The following is an 8,882-nucleotide window of genomic DNA, read 5'->3' as shown; positions in this document are numbered from 1 at the left end:
CAAACAAAAGCGAATCATTTTTTAAGCTTACACCATTTTTTGAGAATTCAGAAATTAATTGAGAAAGGAATTAGGTATACCTTGGAGCAACAGGCTTTTATACATATAAAGTTTATTTTCAACGAAGCAGCAAACAGAAAGCCTTCTGTTTCACTTTTCAGGCCAGCCGACTTCACCCAAATGAGTGAGTATGGTTTTACGCCGCTTTAAGCACTATTCCAGCAATATCACGGCGGTGGACTCCAGAAATGGGCTTCACACATTGTACCCATGTCGGGAATCGAACCCGGGTCTTCGGCGTGACGAGCGAACGCTTTAACCACTAGGCTACCCGACCGCCACTACTTCCTCCAAGCGAAGGACTCTGCAGGGTTGCTGAGAGATATGACAATCGGTTTGGGGAGAAACGGGACAAGTAATCAACGTGAGGATTGTGAAAGTATGCGGGAAAATTATTAAAGTACGGGTAAATATTTTTAAAGCTTGTACATTTTGTCATAAGCCTTAAAGAGACTTACATAATGTTGATATCTCAGATAAGAAAATAACGACACGTGGTCGTTGTTTAGAGTACAATAAAAATATTGAGGGGGGAATAAACCACTCGCCTGCAGTGTTTAATTTTACGATAAACAACCCCCACTCATCGTTTGTCTCTTAAATAAATGTAAAAGTGATCAGAATGTAGATCTTTATTTGGAACTAAAAATCAACAATAATTATGCCGATAAAGACTACATGGCAGAATATAGAAACTTGAAGTTTTGAATTTAAAAGAAATTTTCAGAAATCTCAATCCCTCTTAATTATAAAAGATTATGAAGTTATGCGCTTCTAAATATTCATAATATGAAAAAGAGGTACGGATCGTGATTACATTTTCGTTTGCCTTTGTGTGTTTACTATTTTGACGTGTTAAGATATTATTTTTAATCGAAAAAACCCACAATATCAACCAGAATAAGGAACTTTAAATTCCATCGGCTTATAATAAAAATCTTCTTTGAAATATATTTTCAGTCCAAATACGGAATTCGGGGCGTATCATCTCAAAATCATTAATGGAAATTCATTTTTAAAATAATTGTCTATATTATGAGGAAAAGAAAGCGCTTTGAATTAATCGAGGGAATAAAATAAAACGTATCATTGATCATGGCTATAAATAAACGTGCATGCAGAAACCAAACTTGTTATAAAATGCGTCTGACAAACTAACACGGCGAAACAACGACAAATCACATCCCCAACGCCGACCCTTCTTGCGCTGCATGAGACATTACAATTCTAATTATGTTCGTCCCGTGCTAATCGATGCATTTTGCCGGGGTGCATCTCACGGTCACTGGGTCAAATACGATACTTACGTTCAATCTGACCCAGTTACCGAGCAGAAAAGGTCACCAAAGTGGGGCTTAGAACTTACACTACATTGACCCCTGACCTGTTGTCAAATTTAAACCGGCGTAGATTCAAGTCTGTTTTCAAGTCTATGAAATTAAATTCATCGATTAATGCATAAAATCAATGTACCTGCAAACACAATATTTCAGCATGTGAACAGTGAAGCGTATTAAATGTAGTACATGCGCACTATTTCTTGTGGTGCGCAGTTAACGGTAAGGCGGCCGCCATCATGGCCACTGTTATTTCCGCACACAAGTCGGCTTGAGACCTGTTCAGCTTGAACATGAATTGACAGTGGGATTTTGTTATTCAAAATGGATTTTTTGGATCCGGTGTGAAAATTGGAATGGATTGAGACCAAATTTGAAGCGATGTTGTGTCTACAGGGCTCGAAAAGGACAAAGAGCGAGCACCTGCCAAAACCGAAGAGTTGATATCATGTGAATATAGATCTATCGGTGCACTGTCGCGATTATTTTATATAGTTCAACCAACATTGACTTTTGAGTGTTCCGAAACATTTCCAAGAATGGCGAATAAAATCAAAGAGTGGGTCAGCAAAAACAAACGCCGGTACAAGGAAGATGGCTACGATCTGGATCTGACTTGTATCCTTTTAACACATGTTGAGCATTTCAAAATGTCAAACAACATTTCACACTCCAACGAGTTAAATGACACTCTAAGTAATTATTTTTCGTATTTTTCAGCTTGACCAGTGTTATTTATTGAATTGACATGAATGCATATGTTCCACTATTTGAATGCGTCTTATTATTGTACCACAGGCTCAGATACTCCTTGCTGTCAGTGTCATAAACTCAGGAAGGCTCATAATGATAACCACACCACAAAATCTTAACAGGAAGTAATTCTCGAAAACCTAGACTCCTGATCTTGTGGTGTAGGGTACATGGTGTCGTTTAATTTTAGGTTTCATTCGATTTTACACAATAATTAAATAACAATGAACATATTTTTTAGTCAGCTTGTAATATCAGACCCTTTTTCTACCACATGTTGACTTTTTACAATTAATTCAGTCACGTTATTCAAGTATACAATCAACTTCCTGCAACTTTATATGCAAGTAGCCTGAGAGTGCACGCTAGTGGATTTGTGTATTGGTATTTTCATATTCAGAACATGACTGTCATTGAATCATTTACTGGTTTTAGGGGAAGTAATGGTTGATAAGAGCTCCACAATCACAATATTTTCTGGGGTTTGTTGAAAGGTTTTATCAGAGGCTTAAGCATTCGCTTTCTGTATTGTGAATACAGCTGTAACGTCCCGGCTACCCTTGACGCTATTACAGGTGTAAGCCAGGTCAGTAAACTAGATTGCAATTTGCATATTCTCAGAAACCCTGGACTAAATTAAGTTTAACCTATTATTTATGTGAAATATAACCTGTAACCAACATGACCAAATTACAGCTTTTTTTTGTGAAATACAATCCAAGACATTTTCAATCTGCCAATAATTAGTCGGAATAGTTAGAGGTGTGCAGTATTACCATATTGACTGATATTTAGTTCCAGAAATAAGTTATCTTATTTAAAAATATATATCTACAAAATATTATAAAAGAAAATCCAAATGGAGCCCAGAACAATGTTGATTTTAGAGCTGAAACTTGAGTTGGACTCATTTTTAATTTATTCTCTAGTGTCTGGGAGACAGACTCTTACATGAATACCACAATGTGAAATACTAATGAATACATATCACAATAGATTTGAAAGATACTGGTATGTTATGTTTTTCAAAATCATGCATATTTTCATCATGTTGGAAATAAGTGACAAGTCGATCTGAAGTTATGAAAATCAGAAATTAGCCTCTGATTACTGTGATCGATAAAGGGAAACTATTCATGTCCAGCTTCTTGTATTATTTAGTCTATTACACAAGCCAATTGTGACAGGAAGTCCGATGTATGGGTCCATTTCAGACTTGTAAAAAAATGATAAAAAAAATTGTGAAAAAGTGTGAAGATAACTTATTTTTATTTGGGTTAACAACAAATTGCAGATGACAGAAAAGCAGCACTATATCGTGGTGTGTATCACAATACAAGAATCATTGCAAGAAATTGCAGCATTAGAAATTGGCACTAGTCCTGTAGTCCTTGCCAAACTGCCCAATAGTTGTGGTATCTTAAGGACTAGTAGAAATTTGCCATTTTACATGTTTGAAGGGTTTTGCTATATGTTGTCATCATAAGTACTGTAGACAAAAAATGTTATTTCTACCCCTGAATTGCAACATGAAAGTCAGGTCAATGCCCTTTACTGTTAACAGTAGTGTTGACACTTTTCCGTTACCTGCACTCATTTGTGAAGCAACGCTAGGTGTCATGTCTGGTGTGTTCACGCCTTTCATGATGTTTGACACCAGTATTCCAGTTTTTTCTTTTAATGTTTGTCTAGTCTTTCAATCTGGAAGATGATGTGACATATTGTGTCACTGTCAGTCTGGAATTCCTGTGATAGATCTTGTTTTGACTTGAAGAGTTAAACAAAAGTTTGTCACATTGATGTTTGACAAATATTACTTTTGATTTTTCTGGATGATAATTTGTTTGTAGTTAAATGCCACAATATTTCAGATAAATGAGGTGGTCTGTAGATAATTGCGTCAGTACCAGACAATCCAGTGATTGACATCATGAGCACCAGTAATACAATCCATGCAGTAGGGATACGATGACATGCAATCAACCAAGTCACCGTATCTGATTACCCGATCTGTTTAGTCAGCAGGTTGCTGGAGACCATGGGTGTTTAAGATGAAGTGTCAAGGGCATTAAAAGGTTTTCAATTGTAAGGCAATCATTGGCAGGGAAGCAACTTAGCACTAGATTTTCAATCTAATGCTAAAAGCATCCTAAGGCCCTGTTGAAGATCAGGCTTTTTAGAGGGGTCTCGTAAATGTTATCACAATTTCGGGCTAGTAAATGTTTCACATTAACAAAGGTGAATCAGCAATTTGTCTTAAGGTAATGATCAATCAGAATTGTTAGAGTGATTCTCAACACTCCTTATATGAACAATTATCAGAATAGTAGAACTAATAATATGTTAACCTGTTGCTATGATCATATTTCTTCCTTGCATGCTTTGTATTATGAACATTGGTTGTTGTTGTTGTTGTTAAACGTCGCACTCAGCAATATTCAAGCTCTATGAATGTGGTCTGTAAATAATCAAGTCTGAACCAGATAATCCAGTGATGGACAATATGAGCATCGATCCACACAATAGGGATATGATGACAGGCATCAACCATGTCAGCAAGCCTGACTACCCGATCCCATTAGTCGCCTCTTACAACAAGCATAGTCACCTCTCACAACAAGCATGGGTTGCTGAGGACCAAATCTAACCTGGTTCTGAACGGAAGAGACAAGCATGGATTTGCTCATCTTCCCGAGTCAAGAGAGTTAACTGAATTTAAAAGTCCAGTTTCCACCCTTGCCAAACTAGGCTGGAAATCCTGGGCTCGATTGTAGCGCCACCAGTGGCTATTGCGAGTTTTGACCTTTCTATGCCTCTCCTACTGACCAATCAGATTCAACCTCTCGTATCACTTGCATTTCCTTCAAACAAAACGATGGCGCCCAGTCAAGGCGATCTGATCGATAATCAAGATCTATATTGTGATAAAACGAGTCTTACATCGCGAAATGCATCAAATCACGTGAGCACCTTGATTAAAAACATGAATAGATTTAGAAAATATCTGTTGACAACGAGTTAGTGGTGCAAAGCTTTGCAAATGCTGCAGTCGACTGAAATCTGCATGACACTTTACAAACCGGATTTCGATTTCGGTGCGCGATTTTGATTGGACTATGCATAGACTCGTTAGTCCAGCCAAAATGTAACTCCATAATACCAGCCTAGTTCGGCAAGGGTGGAAACTGGACTTTTATAGTCAGTTAACTCACTTGCCTCAGGAAGATGGGATTTGCTGAAGACCAATTCTAACCAGGATCTTCAAAGGGGATACCGTGTGTGAATACTGCTTATTCCAGAAGAATTTGTCCTCAGCAACCTATGCTTGATCGGATCTTCAAATCCTATATTCGCCCTGATAATATTTTTCTTCCGCCAACCGATACTCATGGGTTTCACCAACGTGCTGAACCTGTAAGAACTGCATCACTTCCGTCATTCCCCCCACCTCCTGCTGTGCTGAGTTGCGTCCCTTAAGTATGCCCAAAAGCTACGATCATATCTTCAAATCCCATATTCGTCCTGGTAATGTTTTTTGTCCACCCACCGATACTCATGGGTTTCACCAACGTCCTGAACGTGTAAGAACTGCATCACTTCCGTCATTCCCTCCACCTCCTGCTGTGCTGAGTTGCGTCCCTTAAGTATGCCCAAAAGCTACGATCATATCTTCAAATCCCATATTCGTCCTGATAATGTTTTTTGTCTGCTAACCGATACTCATGGGTTTCACCAACGTGCTGAACGTGTAAGAACTGCATCACTTCCATGATTCCCCCCACCTTGAGCTGACAAGCAGTGATACATCACACACAGTGATACATCCGAAATACTATACAAAGCAGCATTAAACCAAAGTCACTCACTCATTACCCTCCTGGAATATGAGGAGTCACCACCCATAGACTGCAGGGAATTTTGTTGCAGAATTTTGTTGCAATATCGCGTGCTCTAGGGGTACAATGACACACACTTTAACAAGTCACCTAGCCTGACCTCCCAATCCATTTAATCACGTCTTAAAAGTCTTATCGTACTCATGTCTTATTGCAGGCAAAGGTTCCTGGGGACCTGTTCTGACAACAACAACAACAACAACAACACGTCAGTGTTTAAAACTAAGAAAGAAAGTGGATCCTTGTATTAATAATCCAAACTCTAATGTTTTAGATTTCTGAGACCCTAGATTGTGTAGATCATGTCTGTTTAATAACTTGGTGTAAAGCCTAATGTACCCAAGCTTACCTGAATTTTATAAATCTGAAAACAGGAATCAAAGGTAAGATATTTCTTTAGAGTAAAGTTTTGACATCTGGCTAATTTCACAGTTTACACTTGATCAGTTTTATGTCATGCTGAAATCCATTTCAACAGTTTTGTTGTATAGAGGTACCGCTGTACCGCTGTTGAAGTAACTGAATCTGTTATTGTTGTCATATCACGCTTGAACTGTCCCGAGGGGTGCGAGATTTTAAAACCTTTTTTACACAAATGCTTACCTGATTACCTTTACGAGTTACCCTTGGCTAGCATGCTTTGTACCAGAGCTTGAAAACATAGGTAATAGACAGAAACCCAACACTGGTTCGGGTTTTAATGTTACAAGGTTAAACCTATTACTACAATAAAAGAACCTCCATTCTCTGGTAAGTGAACAAAAATTATGTTTCAAGTAGTTTTAAAGCTAATAATGGCCGTCAATTTTTGCTCTGTCATGTTTATCATGTTTGTGTAAAAAAATATATAAAAACAAACAGTCCCATCCTTTCAGTGTTGTGTTTAGAGTAGTTGCAAATCTGATAATAGACGTCGAACTTCGCTCTGTCATATTTATCATGTTTTATAAAAAGATCATATCATAACAAACAGGTCGTCCTTTCATACAGTTTATTCAGTGTCAATATGAAACTGATAGTGTGTCGTTAAAAGCCCCAATCGTTTGAAAATTTTGTCCACGCCATCAGGAATGAACTCAGTTAGATATTACTTGAGATAGATATTATTGACTGAGGTCAAAATTTCAATATCAACAGATTGGAGAATATCAGTATACACATCTCAAAATCAATGGCTTGGAAACCTTGAGGTAATTCAAAGGCTGAGTAGGCCACCTGTACCTGTACTAAAGTGGCATTGGTCACCACTCTCCCCTTTCCATAACCTGCAAGAAGATTCGTCCCGTATCGATGAATGTTATGTGCGAAAATACAACAAACCTATCAGAGTTTGCATGACTTCAAGTGCTTAGATCAAACCACCCTCAGGAATAATTTTTGATTTTACATGTTCCTTGCATCTAAAAATATACCCTAGATACAGTTAAATGTGTTCAATCATGCTGTGTAAATACTGTAAGTCCCAATGTGTTTTAGATAGCATCTGGAAATAGCATGCGGTGGAAATATACGTGAATCATTACGCAACGAGTTGACAGTTCTTTTAACTTTGCCCGTTTGTGCTCAGACGGAATCCAGTCGCAAAATGGTCACAAGAGGGACACGAGTTGCTAATCGGCTTGTGGGAACTAAATTTAGGGGTTGTGGGGTAACCTTGTGGTTCAAGTGTTCGATTATCACGCCGATGGACCAGGTTCGATTCCTCACATGGGTACAATGGGTCAAGCTCATTTCTGGTGTCCCCCGCCATGATATTGCTGGAATATTGCCAAAAGCAGCGTAAAACCATATCGTCTCACTCACTCAGATTTGAATTTTGTTTGGCAGCCATTTTGAAAATGTGCATCAGTCAACTTGTAGTTTGATGTACATTGTCAGTTATCTGGCATTCAAATCTTCAATGGCCACATAGTTTCAGTGACTATGGATAGATAAAACTTTTGTATGGCTGACATCTGGAATGGTGTCATGACAGCTTGTTCACAGACCTAGATTTTCAATATGGCCACCCTGGCTGCCATATTGAAATTTTCAGCATGTGTAGCAGTTTCACATTGTTTACTTGTTGTTTGTTGTTGTTTGTTTGTGGTTTAAAGCCAAACTCAGCACTGTTCCAGCTGTATGACGGCGGCCTGTAAATAATTGAGTCTGGGCCAGACAATCTGGTGATTGACATCATGAGCATCAATCCACACATTTGAGATCGATGACATGCATCAACCAAGTCAGCGAGTCTGTCCACCCGATCCCGTTAGTCGCCTTTATGCACTAGCATAGTCTCCTTTTACGGCAAGCATGGGTTGCTGAAGACATATTCTGCCCCGTATCTTCATGACATAGGTACAATCTGTGTCCCCCGTCGTGATATTGCTTGAATATTGCTAAAAGTGGAGTAAAACCATACACACTCACTCACTCACTCACTCACTCACTCCAGTGTGTTGTTTACTCTTACTGTTGACTATAGTTTAGTTCAGCTTGGATAAGTCTGTTTGTCTGAGTATGCTTCAGGTTAATATTGTATGAGTGCTAAATAAATTCAATATTCTTTACCCTGGGATTCATTTTGGACACCTGTATCATTACAACTCATATTTAACTCACAATCTCTTTTCGAAACAGAAATGCTTTAAGACCTGTGAAAGAAAGTTCTCCATCCTCAACGGTATTAACTGCTACAAGGCTGAAGCTTGCCAAAAGATATCCAGCCTTGGCAATATGCCCGTCAGTGCTGAAACACTGGGACAGACTTTCAAAAAGAAAACATTGAAAAATACTTGATAAAATGTTGCTAGATTTTATTTTCAGTTTCCTATGCCTATCATCAGCCATCTTT

General features: G+C 38.3%; 1 protein-coding gene across 1 annotated transcript in view; it reads left to right on the top strand.

Moving 5' to 3' along the window:
• Nucleotides 1-1,629: 1,629 nt before the first annotated feature.
• Nucleotides 1,630-8,882, top strand: part of LOC139468418 (phosphatidylinositol 3,4,5-trisphosphate 3-phosphatase and dual-specificity protein phosphatase PTEN-like) — a 48,525-nt gene continuing 41,272 nt past the window's right edge. The window contains exon 1 of the mRNA XM_071250373.1: nt 1,630-2,015. Coding sequence (XP_071106474.1) covers nt 1,937-2,015 — 79 coding nt within the window. The 5' untranslated portion in view covers nt 1,630-1,936. The remainder of the gene's footprint in view (nt 2,016-8,882) is intronic.

Source organism: Haliotis cracherodii, unplaced genomic scaffold, assembly GCF_022045235.1.
Source record: "Haliotis cracherodii isolate W230 unplaced genomic scaffold, xgHalCrac1.p SCAF_2, whole genome shotgun sequence".
NCBI lineage: Eukaryota > Metazoa > Mollusca > Gastropoda > Lepetellida > Haliotidae > Haliotis > Haliotis cracherodii.
The sequence above is the reverse complement of the archived record's forward strand: the minus strand, read 5'-3'. Positions and strand labels throughout refer to the sequence as shown.